Genomic DNA, 27,600 nt, shown 5'->3' on the forward strand with positions numbered 1-27,600 from the left:
ATGTTTGGTATTAATTTGTTCAATAGCATGTTGACAGTTTTCGTATTTGCACAAGGTGAGTGGCACAAGTGACATAGCGCCGGGGTAGGCGAAACAAAAAAAAGCAAAACACATCGCAGCCAAAAACGAGACAAATAAAACAACCGGCTGGCAATGAGGGAACTGGTGGTAATCTGGTTGGGGAAATGGGTTTTCGGGCAAAGGGTTTGGTTGGCGGGATAAAGCGTGTTTTCAAATGTGATGACTCCCGGTGGTGCGCCCGCTAGGCGACGTTTGCCAGTTGGTTAGACAAATCCCGTTTAATACATTTTTGGGTTTTTGTGGTTTTCGGCTGATTTCGGCGCTGCCGGAAACGTGGTTTTCGACACATTTCCCATTCCTGGCACCCCTCGCTTGCGATTTAGATTTTTTGTTTGCCGGAGGCATATTATTTCAGTTTGAGACGATCACAGCCCCGGAATGAGCATGAAATCCAATCTGTACTGTAGCAACCTACACGCGCCCGGGCCCACCATTTGCGATTCCTCGAGCAAGTTGTGCGAGAAGATGCGGTAGAAAACCGCATTTATGTATCGTTATTTCTACCGAATTTCTAAACCACCGAGTGCAACCTTTTAAAGGAAAGTATTTCATTGGCGGTTTTTATTTTCCCTTGCGCCTGTATACATTAAGCTTTATTGTGCGACACGTGGGCAGCGTGCTACGATGGTAGCAGTATCAGGGCACACACACACACACAAAACAAAAAATCGCTGTTTACTGGAATTGCGCCAAAACAAATCCAAAACAAGAACGCTTCTTCCCGTTGGTCGTGTGCTAGGATTTGCAAGGATTAAACATTAATTCGTCTGTGCTTGGTGCGGTCAATAAACGGTGGACGGTGCAGGTTAAGAGGATGTGAGCGTTTGAACTATTTGTTTTAATCCCACCGTAGTGCGCTTTGCCTGTTCCTGCTGTTCCTCTTCCAGCGCGAATGCTATCATTCTATGAGCTGCTGGGCGTCTCCATCCGCATTGCGCACACAATAACCGATACCAGACAGTTGTTGTTTTGTCATTTTTCCGGTCCGTTTTTTTTTCGTCATTGTTTTACACTGGTTCGCATTGCCCAGCCGGGGTTCAGGCTGTCCGGGGTTGACCATTCAATCCCCGATTGCTAATCCTGCGGCTTAACGGTGTGGAAGAAATCCGATTTTATTGTTTATTCCTTTTTTATGGCTTTTTAAACGGTCTCATGACTTTTGCTGTAGAACCTTTTTTATAGGCACGGCTTACAGCTTGGGTTAATACTGCTTCGAATTAATGCTTGGCCAAAAGACGCAAGTACGCCGGAGGTTTCGATCGTTGGTTTAAGGGATGGTTGAATTATGTACTACTGTGTCAAACAGGCTGGTATAAAAACAATATGCGTAATGCGAAAAATAATTACGAATGTAAATAACACATTTTGGACGATCGATGTGCTACGAACCTTTCATATGGTATGGCAGAGGCCTACAAGGGTACACGAAAGAAAATTTATGTTCGTTTCATCTTACTGCTGTAGCGAATTCCTTTTTACTGAGCTCGAAATTAATGTTTTGTACGCTGTGAAGAACGTTAAAAAATCCGTTTTACAGGGGTTTACACTAGATTATTAGTGAAACACAAAAACCTTTACTGAATCGCAGAAACTGGTTATGGATTCAAGCGTACAATTCAGTGAATGGAATACCGGCTGTCGGTTTTACATATTAGCGGATACAAGAATTGAGATATAAAATGACATTGTTGAGGATTTTATTAGTTGGAAACTAAGAACAGGCAGTCCCCGAGATAGGCGGTTCCTCTTATACGCGGATTCGGAGAATTCGCGGTTTTTTGGAAATTTGACAACTGTTTATAGCTCAAACTGTAAGCAGAAAGTTGAAAAATTGATCGAAAATATCTTCCTTTGTTATATAAAATATATGTTTTTAATTTATGTTAGTGTATTATTTTAAAAAGTCGCCTGATTTGCTGAATACATTAAGTGCAGGGAATGAAGGCAACTATGTAACTTTGGAGTATAAACGATTTTACTCCCAGATTCGATTTACGCGGAAATTCGAGATTCGCAGTTATTCCAGGGTTATAGCGGTCCGCTATAATACCATATCTCGGGGACTGTCTGTTGCAAGTATTTGTTATTATTAAACATTATTATTATATCAATGTTATGATCGTCAATAATAATATTATTATTATTAATCGTCCATCGAAGGCGGCATAATTTGACATTATAAACTTGATTTATATTTAATATTTACACGAAACTTGGATGTAACGACAAAGAACCATAGTTAAGTAGTAATGGAATGCGTAACATTTCTTTAACCGAGGACTGAGACGTGTTAAAATCGAATTTATCCAAGTGGTCATTAAAACCGTGGATCATGGCTTTGAGAGGAGCATTATGGCTGAATTGTGTCCGAGAACGTGTAACATGTAATGTGTATAGGTGCCGTACGAAACACTTTTCCGTACACAGTGGCATTCAGTTGAGGACGCACCAATCGTTGACCACGCTAACAGCATATTGTAGTTTAGAACAATTAACGAATGTTGACACAGGCATGAATAGTTTGACGAGGTCAGCATACAGTACTGAAAAACTATTGGACAGTAGAGAGCATACGCCGTTGATGCACTATAGGATCAGCAAAGGTCCCAGGTTGCTACCCTGTGGAACATCTGATGTGCCTACAAATGTGCGCGATATATGGTTTCCTAGTTGTACACTATATGTACGTTTTCGGAGGTACATATAGCGAACCGCGAAGCGGTTGTAGAGCCGGACAAGTAAGTAAGTAAGTATATCTCAACTCTTGAATCCGGCTGTCATACCAAATGTATTTTAAAACCCAGTTATATATTAGTTATATATTATTATATATTATATATATATTATATTATAATATTATCAGAAATCGCTTCTTTGCTGATGTGCCACTTTCGTTAACTGCGCCTTGATAAACATTGCTTGCAAATATATGACTTAACGCTACAACTAGATAATAAATAACTTAACACTATTTTGCACTTCATAATACATTCAAGAGCTGGAAAAAAATATAAAAAAAAACAAGTTTGGTTGTTGCGCATATTTAGAAAACTTTTTACCGAGCTAATCAAATTTAATAAACAATCCATTAAAGCACAAGGTCCCTATTTCCCGGAAACTCGTTGGTTTGAACCAAGTAAACCCTTCCAACAACTCCTAATTTCATGAAAGCGATTTAATATTTAATGATTCAATAACTTTCCAGCCAAAACCTGCTTAAATCCTTTGCACTGCTTTTATGGATTAGCGTTTTCTCGCATTTTTTTAACAACCTGCACAGCAGAGCCACACTACTCAAGCATCGGGTGAGCCAGAAAGGCGTATGCTTCCGGTACGTACCGGCGTTCACAAGAGACGGGGCCTGCGTTTCGACACTTCAACATGTGAAACCATTTAAAAAGCAATTTTCCAATTAGTTTGGTACGACTGGTCCTGGGTTGGGTTGGGTAGTGGTTGTAGAATAACGTAACGAAATTTCTTAGAAATGAACAACGAGAAAATTCAAAAGCTCATGTCATGTACGTGTTCTCCCTCCGGTACGGATGGCAAATGAGCATCAATACTTGCACGAGGATCTAATGCCGGAGGATCTACGACCACCAACCGGTATGCCGGTGTTGTTTATTTCAAAGCCAGTACTATAACCTGTTCTTCATGTTTGCAAATGATTTCCAATTCAAACCCCTCGTGATTGTTCTATGGCATTATCAAAGCAAAAAACCAAAACATATTTATAAAACAGACTTCAAACGTAAGCTGACTGTTTCTGATACACGCTGAACTATACAAATATCCTACTTTTTTTTGTTTCTTATGTACCATAAAAATCGATCCACCAACAATCCGTTCCCTTGCCGTTACTGTGGCCAGAGTAATAATAATCGCACATGAATATTTAACCATCTTGTGAAAATTAAAATTTCTTCTCTTCTCTTCATATTTTCGTCTCTTTTACGCAAGTAGAACCCTGTCAGTTCAGTCACAACAAAAAAAAAAATGCTTCAAAAATGAGGCAAAAGTTTCCTCTTACATGGAAAACGGCGATGGTGCTGTAAAGAACAGGCAAGAACTAGAGTGTTAAAAGTAGGAGCACAAAAGATTTACTACAATTTTGCCTGCACACCGGCAACCCTGAGCCGCAACAACGGAAGGGGAAAGCTTGTTCCTTTCACCTTCCTTGCAGTTTGTCGCTGCATGGTTTGTGGAAAGTTTTTCGTTGACTGACAGGGCCGGTAGAATTTTCGGTGTCTTTTGGCCTTTTCTTTCGGTGATGCTGTAGTTGCAGCACCGAACGCATCAAAGCCGGGCCACCCATTTGCAGCGCAATTTTAATGAATTTAAACCGGACGTTCGTGATGTGCTGGTGCGAATGTGGCCGCAAATGTTGACTTGCAAATAACGTAAAAAAAGAAGGATGCACCGCACGGTGTGGTCTCATTTGGTTCGGAATGAATATTTACGCGATAGAGCTTGTGCGTTGACTTTTTTGCAGTTTGGAACGAATATGTTGTACAAAGAAAAATGTTCCCTCATATACGAGAAATAGAAGCGCTGAAGCTGCAAAATAGTAGCAAGTTGAAGCAGCAATAACAAGCGTTGTAAAATAGTTAGTCCATAATGGAGATCATGACATTATGGTGCCCTGGATGGATATATCTTAGTATTACTTTATTATTTTCTCCCTTCTCCCGAGTTATCCTCGTTCATCTTATCAAGTTATCGCCTTCCAGCACCTAACTGTACAGTCAACCAACAGAGTGGTCAGAAAAGCTCTTGGCTATTGAAAGCATCTGACAAGGGTTCAGCTCTGGTGTATCTCCCATCCTTACGTATAGAGAGCAGTGCTAATAAGAATGACCCATGCACCCCCGTGAGCCTATCTCTTACTTCCCTCTCTCTTTCTCTCTCTCTCTCTCTCTTCCTGCAAGTGGTTTGGAAACGATCTACAAATACCCGGCATCATAAATTCCCCATAGAGTCGGCAAAAACGGAAACATTCCTCCTGCTTCGGTCCTCCCAACTCGCACTCATACACACGCATACACACGAAAACTTTCAATAGATCCGATTTGATAAGCGCTGCCTTTGTGGAACGTTGCAGTATTTAACAAAAAAAACGAAAAAACCCCATTGTACTTATTCCACAACTTTGCACTTTCCATTGCTCTTTGCACTCCACTCCACGTCCTGCATATACTGGGCGGTGGCGAGAGGACCACCGCCAGTACTTTCCCTATTGCACTGTCAACTAGCCTATTTGTTGTGCTGTTCGGTGCTGTGACGAACGATCCGTGCCTGCATGTGTATGCGTGGATAGCACTCGCATGTGAATGGTTTTGTCACCGAAGATAAATAGCCTCCATTCATTTGTGAGACGTTCGACGCTATCGCGACGCTACCCCGAGGACTGTATGTCGGTTAGTTCTCTGGTCAACGGCTGGCAAACGTTGGCACTTCATCGCAGGCAGGACTACGAAACGTTCGCTCCGGAACCTGTTGGGGCATTACGCTTTGTGCCTTCGATTTTTCTCACTTGCGGTATGGGTGCGCCGAATGGCGACGAAGTGACCTATGGCAATGCACACTTCGCACCACGCGCACATGCACAAAACCAAGCAGAGGATGGTCTTGAGCAAACTGACCATAACTTGGGGCGTGCATCCATGCGTTCCAAAGCATTCTAACTCAGGTTGTCCAATTAAATTCTTCAAATACACAAAAAACGGAAGGCATAAAAGTGCCATTAGTCGAACTCGAAACTTTATAAAAGATGAAGAAATAGCAATGAAAGTTTGTTTTTTTATAGCATAACAAGCTGCATCGATAAATGTTTTGGGTAGTCGAGTCATATTTCCGTCTCTTTTGAAAAAGGTTCGCATGTGAAGGGTTAATTCTTCGACGTCTTCATGCAAGGGCCAGAACAGACCGGGGAATGTTCCAGTACTCCAGGTGTTTTAATGCCCAAGACTCAACTCTCCACCCAACTCAGTTAATGATGTTGTCCAGAATGACCTGTTTCGGTTACCAATCCTCAGCTAGAACCTTCCTTGTCCCGGGATTCTATAGTCGTTGGCTATACGTTTCAGTTTCTCCGCTTGCTTCGAAGTCTTTAAAGCTCTTAAAAGATTGCTGGCAAAAGTTGATTTTCATTTTTTACACCGTACCACAACTGCTATTTTCAGCAGAAATGGTGACATTCCGTACCTAAACCGTTTTCTCCATTTCTGCTCACATCGCTACCACTTAGCGAAATGTGTATGTGCTTGAATCTTTTTTTCTGCTTCCCACTTTACCCCTCCCAAAGTGGAGCAGAAATCTAAAACTGCCAAGCTGCTATATACCTACCCGGGCGCTTGGTTCCACGCCACTACACGCCACATACGTCAATATTTTGACCTTTCGCGCGACTACCAGGCACTCGTGGCGCTTTGTGGGAATGCGCTGAAATATTGCATTTGCGGCGAAAATCCGGTCGGTATCGGAGATTGGATTAATTTTCGATTTTTCCGTACAGCATCTCCCGTCAATCCCGGTACGTGCGATTACTCCTTCCGACGACCGGCCCGGGGAAGATTATACGTTAGACCGAATTTGTTGCAGTGATTCCGCAAACGAACACGGAAATGATTTTCCTTGATGACGGTACGCTCTGAAGGAAATTGTTTGATTGTGGAAGAATTGAAAGCGGTCTAGACTACTCCGGTGGGGGAGTGGTTGCTGCATATAGGTAAATTGAGCCAGCATGAACGAGCTACGTGCTGGCGACCAGCTGGAATGCAGGTATGCGAACGGTTGATTGGAATTGGATTGGAATGTCTAATGGTTTTGTGGAGATCGTATTTCGAGTGCAGATCGTTCAAGTTGAATGTTAATCAGTTCATGTCAGTTTTTATTCAGCTTCCAAGAAGGCATAATTATGAGCGACGTAATTATCGCTACTTCCTAAACACGTCACGCTTTTCATTATGCTCAACCCATTACATCTCAGCGAATGAAATTCCATACGCAAAATTACTCTTTTCTAAATCGCTGTATTTATCTAACTAGAGTGCAAGGTTAGCCAAGGCTAAGTGTAAGTAAGGCTAGTTTGAACTAATGCCATCTATAGAGACATAAAAGCGGTCTTCGACAGTGTACCTCACAGCATTCTGCTCGCTAAGCTCCACAGGCTAGGACTTCCAGGACGATTGGTGGCCTGGATCAGTTTTGTGAGGATGGGTTTACATTAATCAAGGTCCATCCGTGCCTTTTTTTCTGGCAGCAATCTCGGGCCTTTGCGTTTTGCGTTGTTTATTAATGATTTGTCCATGGTGCTGCCCGAGGAAAACTACCTACAATATGCAGATGACGCGGTGTGCCTGAAAATCACGCTTGCCTGCAGTCCTCCCTAAGTGATTTCTACTTCTGGTGCAAGCGCAACGCCCTATATATCTGCATCGAAAAAAGTGTTGTCATCACATTCAGTTGCTCGAGGGCTCAATCGGTCTTTAAATATGCATTAGATGGTCAGAACCTTACAACATTGCGTCAAATATTTGGCCGTCCTTCTTGACTCGAGGCTGTCTTTCAAGGATCAACTTGATCATGTTGTAGCTAGATGTAGCTGATTGTTAGGTGTGGTCATCAATATGACGAGTGAGCTTCATGATCCGGCAAGCACATAGACGCTGTACTGTTCCCTTATCCGGTCGGTGATGGAGTATGTATGTGCAATGTGCAGTGGCCTACTGCCCATTCTCTCGCACGGCATTTAATATCACGCTTCGCTCCTGGGATCACCATATTAAACACAAAACAAGATGCTTGATGCTTGGGCTGCCTCTCCTTGACGCGCGGATTGAATATACATATTCGAATTTCATGGCCGGGTTCTTCAACGGTAGCAATGAGTGCCCAACGCTCGTCGATCAGCCTGTACGTGCCTGCCAAGATGTTCCGTTCGCGGGCAATGTTGGCATTTGATAAACCTCAGATATCTTTTGGTTCTCGTGACCTGCTTTTATGTATATGTCGTCGACTCAATGTTCTTTGTGATATTTTCGAGCTTCGGCCGAGTTTATTAATAGTGTCTGTAATAGTGTGATATATTTTGCACCAATTTCGAACAAAATAAAGGATGATTAAGGATGAGTAAACAAAAAAATAACTTTTTAATCTTTTAGATATCTCGACTCCCGAAGATGTTTAAATGAAAATGATGTCTCTACTTTCTGGAGTGACTCTAGTTATTCCAAAATGGTCTGAAATTCGAATGACATTCGGATTAATATTTCGTACCCGTAGGATATAATGGGTTAAAGCGTTCGAACGAAGATGAGAATCTTAACGTTGCTACACTGAAGTGTATTTGCGGTACATATTTGCTACAGAAAAGACGTCGTTTGTTGTTTTCAAGGTTATAAAGTGCCACGGTTGAACAATTCGAACAAGTTTTTGATTTAAGTTTTCCATTCGGTCGCGTAAACCAAGCACGTTTTAATGAAACAATTGAAACTTTACAAGTATGAACATCAATTGTGGCTGAACATTTCAATCTACGGACTTTCTCATGCCTTAGTAAAATGTCGTCAACTATTGACATTATTCTTGCATTAAAATTTGAATTTATTACACGATTTGATTTGATGGACTGAAGTTACCATACAACTTGTCATTAATTTATTTCTGTGTCCTATGATACGCGTACCGTGTGCTCTAGCGAGTTTAAGTTTTGAACGGACTAACTCCATTCCCAACATTTTTTCGTTTGTTCCATGGGTTTTTCTCGCTGTATCTGTGGCAGTACAACACTTTAGGGTGTAACTATGGCCAACCCCGTTTCCACGCTGCTTATCAAGTCAATTTATTAAATTTAATTGGCACATTTAAGCTCATTTCCGGGTGTGCTAGCTAACGAACAGTGCACACTATCACGCAGTAGCTGCATGCTCGCACCACCACCGATGGAAATACGTAGAAAATGATGCAAAGGAGCATTGGTGGAACCATTTTTGCCATAAACTTATCGCCCGGAGCTGACCCAAGTGGTACGGTGGTCAAGTGAACTCGCACGACTGAACTTTGCATGTAAAGGGAAGGATGTAACGTGAGTGGACATAATTCAGTTCGCATCTCGATACGTGTGCACACTTGTATGGTTTTGCAGTGCGCTGAGAAATGTGGAATTAATTTAAAATTTATTAAATAAAAAAAAAGCATATTCCCACTACCATCGCAACGTGCATTACAATGTTATCATATTTCTACTGCTGATATCGTGGCTGCCGCAATTAAATTGTTTGTATTGTTTGGATGGAACATTTATCGCTTCAGCTTTATGGCTTGTGAAAGGTGTAAGCTTTTGAAAAGAGATTTATTTTTATTTCAAACTTTTCTCTTATCACGTGTTATGTTATTATTACTTCGTAATATTTCAACATAAGCGATTTGGAAGCGATTTCACAATCGAACAAGTACATTAATTTCATTACCTATGTTTGTTTCTGTAACAATTGATGCTATAATTTATTATACATTTAAATTCTATTCAAATTTATTAAATAGGTTTATCTTACGTGTTTCACGTATCCTTTCCTTTCCTTTGTTTGTTCTAAACCATCTTTCCAATGAATGACATGGATTATCCCAAAAGTAATGAGCCTTATTGAAATAAAAAAAAATCCAGTCAGTACAAAACTTGGCACGAACTGTTCGTAATTCAGCGGTTCTATTTGGATAATAAGACAAAAAACCCGTCATAATAGAAGTATTGATAACTAAAATTAATAAAGCTTTAGTCATCTTTAGCGTAGGCACCTGCACCTGCGTAGGCAATGCATCATCAGATTTTATAGACGGGTCTGACAAGTCAGGAAGGCGTTCTATGTTGGTCCTTTTGTTTTGTTCGATGTCCTTAATGGTTGTTTTGAAATTCCTTTGGATGTCCTTACTCTTTGGTGCACTTTTTGACAGTAAAACAAAAAGAAGTTGGGGCTTAAAAAAGAGATCGGACTTTAGAGAGACTGTGGGTCCTCGCCGAGTTGAATACGACCCAGTTAATCGATGACTGGGCGTCTCCATCGCGCCGTGCAGAAGATGCCAAATCCGAAACTTGCAGAAAGTTCGCTTCAATCGATCTCACGGCTCAGAACGTTTTGAATCCAGATATCGAGCCTCGTATTGAACGAGTCGTCAAGCATCTACCTGTTGGAATATGCAAATGAGTACGGTATCTTCATCACATACCTCAGCCGCTGTATTTTTACGACCTTCGCCACTGATGTTGGATATTTGTTCGGCCAAACAGCACAACATCCTCTTGATTAATTCTTCTTGTTGATAGGCTCTGCTCGTAAACACTGCCATAGATAGTCCGCAGCATCCACTGGTTAAAAATGGTGAGAGCGTTGGTGTTCTCCGCTCTTATTGCACATGACTCATGGCCATAGAGGATTAACGGACGATTCAGAATATGATACGTACTGCATTTCGTACATGCCGTCAACAACTATACTAGCTTCCCAAGAAATGCGTACTACTGCATGATGTTCCAAAGTTGGGCCACGTCCCGTGCAATCTATGCTGTCCACCTTGCTCCAGCATAATAACTTTCAAAAACTTAAGCTTGATAAATCGGCTTTTGAAGAAATGAGTCGCAAGATGTACATATGTACAGTAGAGATTTCGGGACAGGATTTTGTGGGTGGCATTAAGGGCTGTGATGGCTTATAGGTTGGCACAGTCCAGTCTGTCGTCGTTTTTGTTCACTGGGTGTATGACACTCAGCTTTCACTACTTCGGTAATTCTTCCTGTTCTCAGATCCTAACAATCAGTCAATAGCGATAAACCTTGCCGGGCCCATCGTGAAGAGTTCTGTCCTCGAACCACCGCAGCCAGCTGATTTGTAACATTACAGCTGTTTGAAGTCTCTGATAACTTATCATTAACATGTCGGCTATTGCAATGAGGTTCACTACTCATCTCACTGCCTGATTTAGTATCCCCAACAGGTATGTCAACGGTATGGCATGGTATTTGAGACCCACCAGTAGAGGAAGGTTCGTCGACGTTCAGGGACTCCTTTTCTTTCTTAACTTACCACACAAGCAAAATGTATTCAAGCAAACACTTTTATTATCTAGCTTTCTTCGGAGTCCCCCTTCACGAGCGGCCCTACTTCGAATGCCGTCACTTGAAGTTCGGGACCCTAAATGACCGCTTAGTCTGCTCTTCGGAAGAGTCGCCTCTGCGAAGCAACACTTTTGTTTGGACGAAAAACGTAAATCATTTTTCATCTAACTATCAAAAACAGTTCCCACGGCTACTTGTCATTTTACTATATGTGCATCGACCTCCTATCCTATACTGACTTTGATCGTTTCTATAACTATGTTATGCACTGTGTAAGGCAACCATTAATCTAGCCCGAAAAGATGGCAATATGTCTTTGTTCGAACGAAGTCATGGAAGAAACGTTTGCAAGAAATGTTCACGTATGTATTTGCGAAGCACGACTACAAAATCAAAAATATTCGCAGCATTCATACAGCGCAGGGATCGGAACCACACGTCCATTATGTAGATTACATTCAATTATTTTATTTTATTACCTTTTAACGACATTGCAGCGATGATGATGATGATGATGATAGGATATAATCCCTTCCGCCCATTCCAGCTTCGTGCCTACTGGCATATTATAATTGAACTGCATTGCATCAAGTTTTGATCGTTCCGTGGCTATACTGGAAAGCCAGTGTGGGCATGCTTTACCACTCCTCGCAAAAGCTGCACTGCCTGGCAGTGGTACGGAACCGCGCAAAAGCTGCAATTAATTTCCAATAACATATTTAACATACAATTCCCATCATTCGCGCTGCGAGCAACGGCCTGGGTACATTCATACCCTAATCAAAAGTATGGGCCTTTGTCAGGATCGTCGAAAACATGGTTCATCCATTTCGATCGATTTTCGCCTCCCATCGGCAGCGTGCCCGTTGTCCCGTGCTTTCTTCCGGGTTTTGCTAACGCCACGCAAACCGGGACGCAACCTTACCGGAGGTCACCTAATCCAATAATCGTTATTATTGCAAAACACTTTGCGAACGGTTTAATTAGCTCCGACAATTCCAACGGCGGCCCAACAGCAGCGGTATAGGGATTCATTAAAATGTGTTGTGCTTAATGTGTTCGGGATGGTGGTGCAAAACAGCTTACGCTGCTGTTGGCGTCATTAAAACACGCCGGCAAAGCATCTCCGTTTGGGGTTAGCGTTCCAAACCTCCCTTCGTCCCCTGGCGGAAGGTACAGGTAAGCGGAGGGATGGAATAATATAAATTCCAAGAACGATCCAAGGGGTTGACACGAACGGGGTGTAAACGCAGGGAAGGGCGGGAGGTTGTGAAGGGGGGGGGGGGGGGGGGGGGGGCAAAAGCTAAACTTTGAATGAGTCCCGAATGACTTCTTCCCCCACAGGAAGAAGCACTTTCGAGAACGACGGCACAGCGCGTAAAAGCATAGTCGATTAACATAGCGGCAGAGAAATAAATGCTTTCATCATACTTTGGCATTCCAAATCGGGTACGCTACAGTGTTGGATAGAGTTGGTGTGAACGGTGTTGAACTATGTTAGTGCTTCATCTTATAAATTGCTTTATACTGGCAAAAAGCTAAAATATACCAATTATTACTTACAATAAACATGTATCTCATAACTTTTCACAGACGTTTGTAGTACTATTGGGTAAAATGCTATAAAAAATAGATACTGAGCTTTAAGACGGCTTGTAAAATCACCCTTTGAAATCGCGTTCCGATTTTCATAATTCACTTCTTGTACAAACACTTCTGCTCTTATCCGTGCTGAGCACAGTATGATGAATATCCATCAGTGAACCGAGTCGAGAGCATCCACTTTCTTGCCACAATCTCAAACAGCAGTACTCCTCGACGATGGAGGGCACACGAAACGAAAGGCAACACTTAGTAGGCGGTGGACAAAACAAAGCAGTGGCGAGAAAAAAAAAACACAAGAACTTCCTTTCGCTACCGTGTGAATAGGATGGGTGGGAAAGTTTTTGAGATTTTTGTTTGCGATAAACTAAAGCTTAGGCGGATGCTCGTGATGGTGCTTTTAGCGTGCCGTGGTACTAGTGCTACTGCGCTACGCCAGGCAAACTATGCATCGGAGCATTGGACGAAAAGTGGTGAAAGAAATTTGCCTATCTCATCCCTGCACACGGCCCAGGTTACGATCGGATGGTAACTTTTGACTGTTGCGATCTAGCGGGAAGTGATTCACCAGGGTGGTGGGGCAACCCCTTGAGAAGAAGAGAGTGCGTCAGCTTAAGACAATAAAAGGAATCGTTTCCTTTCCTACGCCCTTCGCATGCTGTGTGGGTTCGAGATTGTTTACTTTTGCTAGCCAATGTTTACTATCGTACAATTTGTGCTATTTCTGCCCATTGCCTTACGTCCCACGGATGCTGGCCAGATATTGTAACAGATAAGCAATGAAGTTTTTTTTTGTTTCATTCCTCTATACAAGACAAGATGGTAAACTTTTTGTACACGATTTATTTTATTAGTACACCATTTGCTCATATTTGACGATTTGAGTTTTTTTTTTTCAAAATATTTGAAATTGGTTTTGTTGAAATTGAAATTGTAAAATTTGAAATTTGTAATTCTTTTGTTTATTAGAGAAGATCATTACAATAAATGATGATAGAAAATTAGACCCTCATTACGGGAGCTATAAGCATTCAAATTTAATACATGAAAATTCATTTCATTAAGTAAAAATGATTGACAACTGATGGTGGAGTGCATGATTTTTTAAAAACATTTATGTTATTTTATTTATTACGATGAGTGGTTCAATGTGGTCATCTTCTTTATTTGCGGTCATTGCCTACTATAGTGAACCCAAAAAGTATTCGTCTATCTGTGAATTACACAAAAAATAAGCGACTTTTGGTTGCTTTCGGTATGCGACTGTAAAACTAACGATGCGGTTTAATAGCTGGCTGGAGTCAATTTATGCCTTTAGTTCAATAATAACCAGTAAAAAAGTTCTAAAACTATGACAACAGTACAAAAAACTATTCGTCTACTTGATTTATGGTGCATATTCCGTGTTAAAACAGCACCCTGACTACAAAGTGTATGAAGGTGGTCAGGTGGTCTCTTCACTAGTCGCTAGTTCGCTAAAAAAAAAATCGCTAGTTTGTTGTACAGAAAAGCAACAACGCTTCAGATGGCCAGGGAATTTCGGGAGAAAGGGAACAACAGAGAATATCACTTTAAAAACCACAATTCCTAACCCAACGGGAGTTTAGAGCAAGCAAGGAAGTAGGAGCAGCTTGGAAAAATTGTTGGGTGTGTAATACCCACTTTCAAATTCTTTAAGTTTGACCAAGGGGCATCAGTTAATCAGAAAGAATGATTGAAAAAAGATGCAGTCACAAAATCTCGTTTCAACGTTACAGTACGATACAATGATGTGTGGTGCAGCGGGGGTGGGATAAACACATTGAATTAAAAATAAATATTTTCACGGGTATAACGACCCCCCCGATGAATTATACAATGTTTATGGAAAAAGTTACTCTTTTCTAATTTAACTCAATGTCAAACATTTTATAATAACAATTCATAATTAACATTACAATTCACATTATTATTCCATTTTGTCCTCACTGATGTTTCCTAGCCAATTATCAATGTTGCAATCGTCAATGTTCTTAACCTCGTCATAACTATCTGCATAAGTTGCACCATCCTCAGTGTTAGAATCGAAAAGTTACTACCCATGTATAACGACCCCCTTAATCTGACTATCGTCATTTTTGAACTAAAAGGGGGTCGTTATACACGCTAGAATACGGAAGATTATAAAACGTCTTACCGCATCTTGGAAGAACCAACGGGTCTCAGTTCCATTCCCAGCTGCGTAATTTATGCTTTGTATCTTTAAACAGTACAATAATGCTAAATAAAAGTCTAAACAGACAGAGATTTGGCCTCTGTACAAAGACTCCAATCAATTCAAAACGACCCTTTTGGTGTTCCGATATGTTCCTTAATTAAAAATCTTTAGAAAGTGCTGAACTAGTTGGCTAGGCAAAGCTTTCCATAAATTAAATGTAAGAAACTTGTAAAGAAGAAGTTGTTCAAAACTCATCCTGCGTAACGGCTATTTGAGTTAACTCGATGGCACGTGGACTACAAGTAGTCATAGTTGCATCCGAAAACATGGCATAGCGCCACTTTGATCTCAGTATCGCTTTATTCCTACAAATATTGCATCGAAAGTCATATAGACGAATACCTTTTGTGCATGTAAAAAGTTCAAATTTAATTTGTTGTACTACCTATCATAGTTATTTAACTTTTCTACTACTTGTTATTGAACTGAAAGAAATGATTGACTGTCCACCTATCAACCCTCATTTACTGTTCCATTCCAAAAACGTCCATAATTGGTCATTTTGCATGAATTACACGGGTAGACGAATACTTTTTGAGTTCACTGTAGATAACCCGTGACCAGTATAACTGGAACTTACAAATCTTGAACTCACATCATACATCCTTAGATACTTTTTAAGTAGTAATCCATCATTTTCTGTTTGAGTTTGGCGTACTAGTTTACTTGGTTTTGGAAAATAATAAGTAATATGCGTATATAAACGGCATATTTAACATTGCCTAAAAAAGTCAGATACAAAATTACGAATAAAACAAAATAACTAACATAATTACTGCTAATATGTTGGAAGTTGTACAAGTTTCTTCTTCCTTATCGGCACAACAACCTCGAGAGGTCTAGACATGCTATTTTTAGCATTCGTTGACTTTATTTACCCAAGCCGGATAGTCAGGAGAATTGGTCCGGATAGGGGTTGGGACCAGTCCGTTCGTGTGAAGACTGACGCTGCTCCAATTATACTCTTAGCAGTTGAATCCTCTAAGCGGTATTAGGGTGTCGGTATTAGTATTAATTTAGTGGTATTAGTCTAGTTGTATACATGTTCGTTTCCGTCATGAAAATATGATATTTTACTTAATTGAAGGATTAAAATCTAAATTCTTTAGATGCTTTTTCGAATATATTACTTAAAGTTGTACATGACAATTGTACCAGAAAATGATCACTTTTTAATCCCGAATCGTACAAAAATACTCTTAAGGTATACGATTATACAATTTTCTGATTGTTCAAACTTACGTTAAGGTCACTGTATACAGAAAATACATATTTCATACAATGCATTCACACGAACAAGAGGAAGATCAGTAGTGAAATATGAAGAAAAAAAATCATTCTTACATTTTTTGTTTAATTGTACAAAATAAAATACATATATACATAAAATAAATCGAGCAGTAATGAAACAAACGTTTCCAGTACCCTTGGATAAATCATTACACTGAAAAACAAAACAAACAACTTCACCATAGAACTACATCGAACTACGTTCGTTTTATTTCCCCTGCTCGCTATTACAAACCCATGGGATCGCTTTTCAGTTGGAAAAGAAATACCGAATGGAAACTATACTTTCTTTAGTCCGATGACGCCGTACGCGGTCCGTAGAACGGTTTCTTACCACAACCAGGCAGACAGAGAGGCGACCCAGGGTAGCAGAATTTCAATAAAGGCTAACATGTCTCCTATTTCCTCCTCTGGTGGTCTGCTGCTGGCTGTGGAATTTAGCTTTACCCAGCACGGCCAGGCAGAATAAAGGAGGAGGGAGGATGAGGGGGGGAAGCTGGTGGCTGCTGCAATCATGGCGGTATCGCAACGGACTGTACAAACTTTATTTGAGCTTGAGCCAACCACGAAGCGTCATCCTTTCGGTTCAAGACTGCTCCGGAACGTCGCCAGTCGGTTTGGGCCCGGCATTTTTGGACCACAACCAGCGGCTAAGCTCGTCTTCCCGGCCTTTCTGGTGTGTGCAAGCAGTTGCGCTTGAGTGTTCGGAGCTTCTGCAAAGCTTCGGTTCACACTATGCTTGATTTTCCATTTCCGCTCGCAAACACAAGAAGGAACAAACAAGAGGCAAAAAAAATCCACACTGAATGAAGATGACGTGTATATGTGTGTGTGTGTAGCGATCGGACATAAATAAACCATCTTTTGCTGCGTCTACCCCGGTCAAGCCGGTAAGGGTCGCCACATAAATAGATGAAAGGCCAGTGCAACAGAGGGTTTACCGGGCGTCGGGTTTATTTTCTTTCTTGCCACAACCGTACGCCACCTTTCTGATTTGCCGGTGGTGAATGTGGGGGAGGAAGCCTGAAGTGAATGGTTGATAAAATAAACATACCCTCCACTACTGCAGCTGCTACTACTGCCATGTCTGCTAGTCTACCGCTTCTTGGCTAGTGATGTCGGATACATATCGGTTTGCTCGCCTGAATCCTGAAAGGCAGGATAATAAAAAAAACCCCAGAGATGAAGATACGGATCAGCTTCGTTGCTTGGTTGGGACGAAAACCAAAGAAAAAAAAAACAAATCCTACGTATAAACCGAACCATTCTTCAATGTTGCCTCTGGAGGTGTGGATTTTTATTTTCAGTTCCCGAACCATCAGATTCCTTGTTTGCCCATCCTCACCAACACTTATGTATCCCTCCGGATCAATTCTGTCTGGAGCTGAAAGACTTTAACCTGGATCACTCTTCGCACAAACACACGGCCCCAGCATCCGGAAGGGTCACTGGCCGTCATTTGGAGGAAACGGTGCATCGTCCGGAATGAATGAGAAATGGTCGGCAAAATTGCCCCTACCGACCTTTCAAAAATCAAGTGCTACAACATAAACAAAAAACAAAAAAAAGGTTAAAAGACATGATCTCTCCGTTCGTGTGTGTTTGTGTGTGTTCGGGATGTGTGTGTGTTTTTTTTTATTTTCGTTCATCGTTGGAATACTATTCTGCCCGGTCGATCCACTGTACACATTTGCACATTCCGGGGCAAAGTCAGCAAATTGAATTCGCGTGGGCAAAAATTATCCCTCCATAAACTTTTTTTTCTCTTTCCCTGCTAAAGAACCTTTGAACTTGTTCTTTGCTATTCCCCGTCGATGGTGCGGATTTTTGCGTGCACGTATTCCCAAAAAAAACACGGAACCCTGGGGTGTTGGCTACGCTGCTTCATATGGCGTTGTAAATGGGTAGCACTTTGCCACGCATTTGGTTTTTGGGCTGGACTTTTGGGCAGAATTGGATTTTGGGAATGTATTTCCGGAATTAGTATTCCCGATTCTCGATTCGATTCCCAGTTCCCGAAATTGAAAGTTCATCAAATATTTAACCCACACCCTTCCCGAGCTGGTCATCGAAAGACGGGTAGAAAATTTGTAGAATTGGGTTAGGGATTTTTTTATTGTTATTTTGTTTTATTATTTATTCAAATCAATCATATTATGCGATGTGTAGTTGGGATGATTGGAGTCCGTAAAATTCATTGATATGCTGTTCAGATGGCACTTTACTGTGCATATTAGTTCGTTTGTTCATGGTGTCTAGTCAGCATATTTACATTTTGTTTATTCGTCTTGTTCATTTTACCGTTCAAAATATTATAATATTACCTTGAGCAGAATGTTTAACAATCTTGTCCATTATTGATTCAAGTATATTTATCCAATATGGGAACTGTCCATAAAGACCATAACAATAAGCTAATACTACTGCTGTTCCTCTTTGTTTCTGTAGTATAATTGAAATTATTTTTTTTTTCATTGTGTCCCTCTTCCTTCAATTAACATCGTGAATATTCATCAACTAAAGACACTTCTGCGGTAGATAAAAGCACAACTTTTGCATCTTTTTTTCCAAAACATTTTTCAACCTAAACTTTTCTCCAACTGTCCAGTTTTCTGCACCATTTGCAGCGTTTTCAAAATTGACGCGGCTTTATTTTGCTCCACAACAAATATTTTCAATCAAATCTCAACTCTTACTCACCCGCTACACTGCTCCGTTCAGTTCTCGTATCCTTCCAGTACTTTTTGATCTTAAAATTAACACCGCCAAAAGCCTCGAAACCATCGCAGCTTATCAAAGTTATCCGTATAGTGCAAGGCAGAAAGAGGCTTTCGGTTGGTTTTTTTGTTTTGTGTTTTATAAAATCAAACCACAAGCTGCCAATTGTTGGGTTAAACTTTTTGAGGCATAATTTGATGTTTGTGGTGAAAAGTGGGACAGTTGTTGTGTTGCCGAAGGAGTATTGCTCAGAGCAATATTGATCAGAGAAAGATAAGTATAATTTTGTTCTGTGTTATGTTATTAAAAACTTTTTTGTAAATAATTTACTTACTACATAATTGCTCGCTGAATCTAGCCAAGTTTTTCAAGCAAAGGTGCCTTAAACAACTCTAGTTTCATTACTTATTTGACCTAACGTTTCGTTAGAAGTATCAATTTCCTTACCGGTCACTATTCTTGTTCAAAGTATTATTATTTTTAGGACATTTGCTCACAGAAAACGTGCACCGTAATCTCTGCCATCGTCGTGCATTTCACCCGATGGAGACGCCTGGTGGCTGCTATAAAACAAACAATGCCGATATCTTGCCGATACTGACCACCGGTATAGTGCAACGTTTGCATTCTATCCGCACCCACAACCCAATCCGGTCGCTCGTTCGTACTGCAGCGAGCGGTTCTCAGCGGACGGTAAAGTGTAAGCCGGCCAGCCCATATACAACCGGCCCCGAAAAACCCAGCATGACAACTTTGACCCACTTGACCCGCTTGCTGCAGTTGGTGGTGTGGAATGAAATTGAATTAAACTTTCCAACCCGCTGCTCGTTGCTTCACCCTCTCGCGTATTCACTGCCTGCTGTGAATGGCTGTGTTGGGTCACGATATCTCTCTAGCGCGCCCGGGATGCTATGCAATACAGTAAGTTTATCATGCATTTTTCCAATTCCCTGAGCAAACCCTGGCCCGGTGGGAGACGAAGGCGAATCCGGACGGCCAGTCGAAAATGCAATGACTGTACATCGTATTGATATTGCTTTAATTGCACTAAAAGCAAGCGCACGGGATGGCTAAAGTTGAGTGGTCCCCGGTGGTGGTTGTTTTCCATTTGCCGCACGAGCTGCAAACGTCCGGGTGAAGCCATTCGCGTACTAGTGCAAATCACTATTGCATAAGCTTGCCAGGCTGGTGCTGGATGGAAGTGTAAGACGCTGAAATAAAAAACTATGAAGCATGATGCAATTGTAGCAGAGGAAAGAACAGTTGTAAGAAAGGCAATAAAAAAAACGGAAACAAGTTTTTTTTTTCTATTGGGAAAAACTTCAAATCGTAATACGTTCGAGTGAAAGTAAAATGAAAGAAATGAAGCAAATAATGTAGTAAAATAACAATGAAATGGAAATGAGCGTACAAGGGACTGCAACGTTAGCCGTCCACTAGAACAATGATCAATCATCCGTGCGGGAGCGTGAAACAAGTATCAAATTTCATTAACGAACCGACACTTGTCCATTCCCGGTGCGAATGGTGATAATGGTTATGTTTTGTGTCCGTTTTGCTTTTATTCATCCTACAGTGACTACACAATAAACAAGATGCTACACAGCCCACAGTGGATGAAGTGCAATCGTTTCCTTTTTTTCTAATTCCATTTTTATATTCACCCGCTCCCGCTCCATTAATCGAGGGGTAGAACAGAATGGCACCAACAGCTTGTAAGGAGCTGTGCACACAGATACAGACAGAAGGAAAAACAGCCATCAGAGCTTTTTTCTTGACGTCGGGCACGAACGGTACGCGCACCAACCAACCAAAGGTACGCTTAAAACAGACCGTAAGCATAAGCAAAAGGAACGAGTTGAATGAAATATTCATGTTCAACAGCAATCGTTGTTGTTTTTGTTTTTTTGCTTCGCCCTTTCTGTGGCCGACCGGCCACAGTGGTGGGGGTGGAGACGGTAAAAAGACGCGTGATAGTTACGTTTATGCTTTCCAACATCGCCACAACAACTTCACACAGCATGCTCACAGCATACGGTACGCTGTACCTTTGTGCTACATCAATCTCATCGCGGAGCGAAACGAATTTTCATTTCACACCGGCGTTTCTTGCCGGTACCAAAACGGATCCACCCTCCACGGTTCGGGGCGTGTTGAAAGTCTCGCCATTTGCCTCAGTATGGCCTCGTAAAATGATTTGACGGGACCCTGTGACGGGTTTCCTCGCATACCGCACCACACCTCCGCACATCCCACAAAGTCCACCGTGATTAAGATAAATGAATTTACATGCAAATGATGATGATTATTCCGCGTGACATCAGTATTGGTAGCTTTTGCTAGCGATGCAATCACTTCATGGTTTCCCCACCGGGCGCACGGTGAGGATCTGAATAACACGCGCGTGTGCTTTGGTGCGGGAACCGCTGTTCTGCGGGTGATGGTTGCAAATGGTTGTATAAACCTGCTTAGTGTGGGCGAGCATTTCCAGCGGCTAAACGAATCTACCTCGCTACAAACTGGAGCCCACCCGGTATGTGGAGGGAATTGCATAAAATTATAATCTAACCACACACATCGGTGCGACGGTACAAGGGGTACCTGGCGCGTTGTTCTACCTGCGCTGATTCTGTGCCGTTTTCTCATTCGCAGCGTACCATTCCGTGCACATAACGAACCTAAACGTACCGAAGACGTACGTTCTCGATCGGAGCACTTACGATGCGGTCGGATCCGGCACACACCCGACGGTACCGTACGGTGGCGAGGACGTTACCACAGGCCTGCCGATGACATCGACCACCGAGGAACATCGCCCCGTCATCGTGTCTACCGTGCCGGGCGAAATGAACTTCACCGATGCCGGCCTGAAGCCACTCATCATGGACTGTCAGTACGAGATTAAGGCACGCGAGTGTGGCTTCGTGCTCAAGTGGTACTTCAACAAGAAGCTCATCTACCAGTGGATACCGTCCCGGACACCGGTGGGAATGGTAAGCAGGTGCTGGGTAGGAAGCGCCGAACGCCGGAGCTCCTTGGCGTGTGAGTGAAGAAATGGGGCGGGCTTTGCTCTTCATTAACGTCGTCGATCATAAAACAGCATACTGTGAGCAGGTACAGTGTGGCTCAGACGTTGCGGCAGTGTGCAAAGTTTGAATGATTATCCTTCAACATTAACCAATATATGTTTGGTCTTATGCAATTTAAAAAAAAATATATAGCCTCTACATTGATGTGGGGATTAAGAAAAAAGCGCCTGAATGTATGCCTTGCGCTGTACAAAAAGATCTTATTTAAAGCACAGTACGATCGATTAATGTTATCTTTCAGCAGATTTTTCCTCTATTAACGGAAGTGCTATTATTTTTAAATTTCGATTTAATGCCAAATTCAGCTTTATGTCCGCAGCCAATCTCTGCGCCATACTGTACACGCACTCGAAGCAATCCATAATTCTCATTCCATCATTCCCAAGCACATTGACAGTAAGGTCGAACCGTTTCAAGCACCTCATGGCATTCCAATGTTCATTTCCTTTCGGTAAACTGCTGCCCCTTGCGACGCGACACAGAACCAGTTTAAGTACGAGCTACAGACCAACTACTCGATGTCCGATTCCATGAACTACAAGTACCGTGCCTTGGTGATACGTAATCCGAAGCTGAACCACAGCGGCGAGTACATGTGCTCCGTGCAGACGTACGATTCGTTCGATCGGCGAATGGCACGGTTTCAGATTGTCGGTAAGTACTCCCATCCTGCCCACGCCGACAGTCCTGATTTCTGTCATAGACGGAACGATTTCTCGTCCCGCTCTGCTCCGGCACATCCGGCCCGAAGTCTCCGGTCGGGATGGTAGATGTGATTCGATTAGGCCGGGGATGTAATTACCCTTCCTGAGGGTTGTGCGTCGTATGCTTCGTAAACGTCAGCTGGCAGATCGTGTTGCGTTGTGCCATTTTACGATGTAATCGCATCTATTGATTTACATCTTGGAATTTTACCGACCTGCGACATGGGGGAATTGGGGGGTTTGTTCACGGTATATTATGTTACCGCATGCGTTCCATCTGTTTACTGCTATCATGGTGGGCATCTATTTATAGTTTCTCGTCCGTTTTGCCGGATGAAAACAATTTGCTATGCGTATCAAACTCTCTTATTAAAAACTATAGAACGGTTTATTTAACCAAGCCTACACAATTTCTACTTTTAGATAATGCTTCTGGTAACGTTATCGTATGATTATCTGTGACTCCCTGAAAAAAAGGTTATTTAACTACGTTTAAAAAGCCTCTGTGGTCGAAATTTGAAAAATTATAGAGCAGTATCTAGTTCCTTTTTTGCCTTACAGAACGGATCCATGGTCGTTTCTTGAAGGAACTTAGCGACCCTTGTAGGTTCGTTAAACTTACTTTCACGGGAAAATTAAAACAATCCTCCATGATATGATTTTTATATATTCGTTACCATTATTAAACATATTATTCAAAATTAATTTACTGTTTTCGATTCCATTTTCTTCAAATAGGTTATGAAAGTAAATGTTTTACTATGAATTCTTCGCTGCTATCGACACATTTTTTGTTTATCAGAGTTCTGAAAACATTCTCTCAAACAGCAGAGGAAGAATTTTTGAACATGTTTTGGTGCAATGAATTGTATGTCAAGATCAAGTGATCTTTTTGAAAAATGTGAATATAAAGACGTATATTAAACGATGTCATATTCGAACCGATAGCAACTATAACCATTAACGAACGTAGGTATAATTTATAAACGTGTTTTGTTAAAATTTCTTAAAAGTTGGTCTTTTTCGTCCCGTTTTGGAGAAAAACCATTCCACACAGAAACTAACCTTGTAAGCCTACACAACAATATCGTGGCACATGGACAGCCGTCAACCGTGATAATGGAAGACAACATTATCCTAGGTTCACTTAAAAAACATTATCCTAGGTTCACTAACGAACGAAACATGTAGGTTCCATAAAACTACATTATGCATTTTTGTACACCTGGGTTTAATCGTTCCACAAAAAACAAAAGGAACTGAACGAACCTAGTAGGTTCGAAATGAACGTCTCATCACTAGCAATATCCTGCTTGTTCCTTTTCATATTTGTCTGCTCATATAGATTACTCCGCATGATGGAAATATGGATGATATTTAGCCTTTTAGTTCCACTATTGCTTGTGCTGTATAGCAACAAACTAGTTTGTACCGTTTAAATTAGCCACAGTGTGGGACGTATTACTTAAATATAGTTTTCCCGTTTCTTAAAAACTTGTTCTGCTTGGCTCGCTCACAGTTGCTTCCGACTACGTCTCGCTAAAACGGTCAAATTTTCAATCCGTTTCTAGGAAGGATGGTCTATAAGTTGACACTTTTATACCCTCGGCTGTACCGACAGTCGCGTACCTTCTTGGTAGATATTACTATTTATTACTCAAACAACTTTATCACGTGTTCCAATCATCGTATCCTTCTGGCTTTCACCACCCTCAGAATGTCTTTGTGCCACCAAACAGTACAGTAAGCTCTTTGTGGTGTGAGACACTCTGTAAATTATAGCATAATTACCGTTTAAGTGTATTAGTGTTACTACACTAGGTAAGGTAAGTTAGAACCAATGGCGGATCTAACGGTGGGCGGAGTAGGCGGCCCCCTAGGGCCCCGCCGTGCAAGGGGCCCCGGAAAAAAACTGGTTAATAGGAAAAGCGCATAAGCATCCTAGAAATGGGACCGACAAGCGCCGCTTAAACCTTCTTCGTAGGCTAGTGGGGCCTCTGGAGCAATGGGAATGCAAGCCCCTCCCCGTTCAATAGCTATAAAATATGCACAGGACCTCCAGCTCCCCCCCCCCCCATTCCCTTGTTACTGAATTCTGAGACAGTTGTGGGCTCCATCCAATCCTGCTTTTAGCTTCGTCTCATCTCAGGCTTGCACATATTTTTGATATTTCACTTCACCAATCTGATACTCGAGAACTTCTTACGTTTAATTAAGTCAAGATTTAAAGAGCGCGGCGAGAGGTTCCAAGGTCCTTAAAATAGTATCCGGGGCGAACGGGTGGTGGGGTGGCATGATGGTAGCGGAGGAGCTAGGAGTGACTGACTAGACTGACTATCCATATATGTGGCAAAATAAGACTAGCAAGCCAGAGATGGCCAGGCATGACCTAGATCTTGATTAAACTTGTGTTCAAAAGCTGTTACTTGATATTTCACTCAAGAAAAGAACGGCTTATTTGAGATTTGAACTTAGATTCGGCATGTCGTAGATACTCTACATTACTAACTGTACCATTTGGGCGGTAATTTGTTAGTCCATTAAACATGCATTATGTGCATGCAAGAAACATTGAAGATTTGTGAGTGACATTTGTTTTATTTTCTTTGGAAAAGAGAACAATTTTCAAGCCTGTATCCGATCCTATCATCTTAGTCTTCTCAAGACTACCGTTGTATGCAAGTTGTTAAGAAAAACATCCTTTTGATTTTAAAATCAACCATCAAGAAATCATCCTTATATTTACCAGACTGGTCGTTTTTCAAGCATAACAAATTTGTAATACTGGTACTTTTTTCCATAAACGCTTTAAAACGCTCTTACTCATAATGACATTAAATTAAACAGATAAAACCATACAAAATAAAAATTGTTAAACCAAAATTGGTTCAGCGAAACAGACTAACGATACCACAGTTTGTACCTTTTGCATCTCTTGCATTATTTCATGTAGCATGCTTGCTTGTCCATAAATTATTAATATGGTGAGAATTATGCAAATGAGTCGTTAAAAATATAAACTACCTACGTCCATCAATGCAGTGCTACTGGAAGTGGCACATGAAATAATACTGACAATGCGAACGTGCGCTTTTCATCGAACGTTTCCCATTTTCAATGCTGTGCATGAGTTTATACAAAAACGCAAACTGCAAAGCACACGAATCAGGCCGCAATATGGGAATATTCTAGGCTTAAAATATTCCTTTTACAATGTTCTCATGCTGTTTTCACTGATTGATAAAAGTAAATTAATTACAAATTATATGCAACAACACATCACAAACAGGGCTTCGATTTTAATGCCATTAATTAATTTAATGCCGTTTGTTCTTTCCAGTGCCCGAAAAGACGTTACTGCTACACTACGAAAATGATGGTGAAAGTGAAAATATGTTGCTTATCAAATGCAGCGTGTTCATGATATATCCGGAACCTAACCTTCTGTTGCTGTAAGTGTAATGAAACGATCCTTTAACGAACGACCACGGACATGCTGCAGCCGTAAATATCTCACCGGCTAATGCTACTATCGAATCTTTCTTTCGCACCATGAAATACAGCGTTAGCGGCAATCTGTTCCTGGTCAGCTCGCGCACATTGGTCACCGCCGATGCAAACCACATGTACAATAAGACCGTTTACGGGAAAATCGATAAACATTTGCTCATCTCACCGACCTCGATCAGCTGCGTACTGACCGTGCCCGATTCCGGTTACATCCGCAAGCGCGAAACCATCTATTACGGTAAGTGTGTAACATCGGGCCGGTAGGATTGTAACCACAATGCACCGGAGGACATGTGTGATACCGAGCTTACACTGGTTCCCCACAATCGAACGTCATTTTTTGACTGCGCTTCTAACCATATTTGACCCTTCCTCAAACGCAAACGCTTTCGTGTAGATCCAACACCACTGACGAAATGGAGTCGCTTACGGATGGACGAACGGGGCCACTTTCAGCTGCTTTCCGATGATGGTGCTGCAGGTCAGTATTGTGAGCGAGTTTGATTGGTCCATAAATTTTCGATCCCAACGTCGTTCGAATTCGACTGGCGGAACCGGAAATGACAGTTTCCATTTTCCAAACCCTGCCTAACGTTGGTCCGATTGATTGGATAGCGTGTGGTTTGGGTGGTGTTAAAATATTGATCCCGTACCCTATTTTTCCTACCGTCCACAAGCCCTGCCGGACACGGGATCGGTGTGGGTGGTTAATCCCGTCCGTATCCATCTGCATCTGTGATGCGCGTGAATGTATGCATTTTTCAAAGCACACCTTTACTCATTTTATCGTATTTTTGCTATGTATCGTATTTCGTTTGCAGGTCAATTAAATCCACTTGCCGGTTGGTTGATTAGTTTAATTGTATTTCTACAGCGCGCTGTTCTCTGGCGACACGATACGGATTCAATCAAATAGGAACGATCGAATCGAACCATACATAGACGGTTTTGTGTTTCGTTTAGGTGATTTGTTATTCGTCCAATAGGTAAAAAAAAGTATAATGCGATGATAGTGATAGACAAAACAAAAATCACCAAAAGCATCAGTATGTGTCTCTTTAAGCATGATGACAATTGATAAATTAAAAGAAACAGTTAGGTAAGTTTAATGGGTCTAAAACATTAGGTTGTTCTTTTTCGCACACGCAACTTTTAATTGTTTTCTCCTGCTGCTCTAAAATTAATTAATTTCTTTAAAAATGACGTCTAATTATCGTAATCATACGGGAAGGAGATATG

General features: G+C 41.5%; 1 protein-coding gene across 1 annotated transcript; it reads left to right on the forward strand.

Moving 5' to 3' along the window:
* Nucleotides 1-27,277, forward strand: LOC128708148 (uncharacterized). Its single transcript, XM_053803109.1, has 7 exons — nucleotides 1-55; nucleotides 21,711-22,051; nucleotides 22,630-22,801; nucleotides 26,192-26,303; nucleotides 26,415-26,599; nucleotides 26,759-26,842; nucleotides 27,183-27,277. Exons 1-7 carry the CDS (start codon nucleotides 1-3, stop codon nucleotides 27,275-27,277), a joined length of 1,044 nt encoding a protein of 347 aa, XP_053659084.1.
* The last annotated feature ends 323 nt before the right edge of the window (nucleotides 27,278-27,600 follow it).

This window comes from Anopheles marshallii, chromosome 2, assembly GCF_943734725.1.
Source record: "Anopheles marshallii chromosome 2, idAnoMarsDA_429_01, whole genome shotgun sequence".
Classification (NCBI taxonomy): Eukaryota; Metazoa; Arthropoda; class Insecta; order Diptera; family Culicidae; genus Anopheles; species Anopheles marshallii.

What these genes read in the sequence shown, in the direction of transcription:
- LOC128708148 (XM_053803109.1), top strand. Translation starts at nt 1, where the DNA reads ATGTTTGGTATTAATTTGTTCAATAGCATGTTGACAGTTTTCGTATTT. An exon ending in AGTTTTCGTATTTGCACAAG is followed by an intron (nt 56 to 21,710) that starts GTGAGTGGCACA and finishes TCTCATTCGCAG; the next exon opens with CGTACCATTCCGTGCACATA. An exon ending in CCCGGACACCGGTGGGAATG is followed by an intron (nt 22,052 to 22,629) that starts GTAAGCAGGTGC and finishes GACGCGACACAG; the next exon opens with AACCAGTTTAAGTACGAGCT.